The sequence below is a fragment of the Bison bison genome, unplaced genomic scaffold (assembly GCF_000754665.1).
Source record: "Bison bison bison isolate TAMUID 2011002044 unplaced genomic scaffold, Bison_UMD1.0 scf7180017864068, whole genome shotgun sequence".
Taxonomy (NCBI): Eukaryota; Metazoa; Chordata; class Mammalia; order Artiodactyla; family Bovidae; genus Bison; species Bison bison.
In genome coordinates, this window is record NW_011494640.1 from 1,761,455 (window position 1) to 1,762,482 (window position 1,028).

Below are 1,028 nucleotides of genomic sequence, written 5' to 3' on the forward strand. Positions count from 1 at the left end.
ACAGGGGAAGGGATGTGTCCAGGGTCACCCAGAGAGTCAGGTGTAAAGATGAGGTCATAGCCCAGGCCACCCTCCCCTCCCAGATGGACCCCATCACAATGTGTTAAGACCAAGAGAAGTGAATCACAGAGACAGAGGAACAAAGCTGAGGGTCCCAGGGCTGGGCCTTCTCCTGGGGAAGCAAGCAGCTCAGAAGCAAAATCCACAGAGTGAAGTTTATTCCCAACAAAGTTCCCCTCCCCCCTCCCCAGCCAGGGACAGGGACAGACAGGCTGGGGGTGAAGATGGGGCTCCAGGAGCTGAGGGGCCTCTGAGAAACAGGGAAGAGCCCCGGCCCCCCGGGCACACCGTGTCTGGCTCCCCCAGCCTGGCCGAGTCCACTGTGCCTCCCTGCCCAGCCCTCGGGAGAGGGGAGGGGGCGCTGGCTCCTGGGTAGTTCCAAAGTGGAGTGTGAAAATAGAGAGATATATAATATTTATACGCAGTGGGCAGTCCGGCGTGGCACTCACACCTCCGTCTGGAAGTCGCCGTCCGGTGGTTCTGTGGGTTCCCAGGCTGTTGCCCGGTGCAGGGCCAGCCGCTCTCGGGGCTTGGGGGGCAGCGAGCCCAGCGTCATAGACTTGAAGGTGCTCCAGCTCTGATGTCGCCGCTGTTGGGATAAGCCGGGACGCTCCCCTGGACTGGGCTTCTCCTGTGGGTGGAGCAAAAAGGGCCGGTGGAGATGGGCCAAAACCCTCCCGCCCGTTGTACAGAAGAACCAACTGAAGAGGCCCAGGGAGAGGGCTGGTGATGTCCCACGTTACCACCAATCAAGTGAGGTTCAAATCCAGATCCACCGGTTCCAGAGCTGGGTTCCTGACCCCTGTGCTCAGAGCGGGCCCCTGAGACCATGTCTCCTGTCTGCCCATCCTCCTCAAGATCCTGGGGGAGCCCCCACCGATACCACCTCCCCCAAAACCCCAGACTGTTGCTTATGCCACAGGCAGGCCCTTGGTGAGGCGGGCTGAGGCTGGGGAGGAGGGCAGGGA

At 61.3% G+C, this 1,028-nt stretch overlaps 1 protein-coding gene across 1 annotated transcript in view; it reads right to left on the reverse strand.

The window, feature by feature from the left end:
* Positions 1-201: 201 nt before the first annotated feature.
* BAI2 (brain-specific angiogenesis inhibitor 2) overlaps positions 202-1,028 on the reverse strand; it is a 39,904-nt gene continuing 39,077 nt past the window's right edge. The window contains exon 31 of the mRNA XM_010837082.1: positions 202-691. Within this exon, the coding sequence (XP_010835384.1) occupies positions 506-691 (186 nt within the window). The 3' untranslated portion in view covers positions 202-505. The remainder of the gene's footprint in view (positions 692-1,028) is intronic.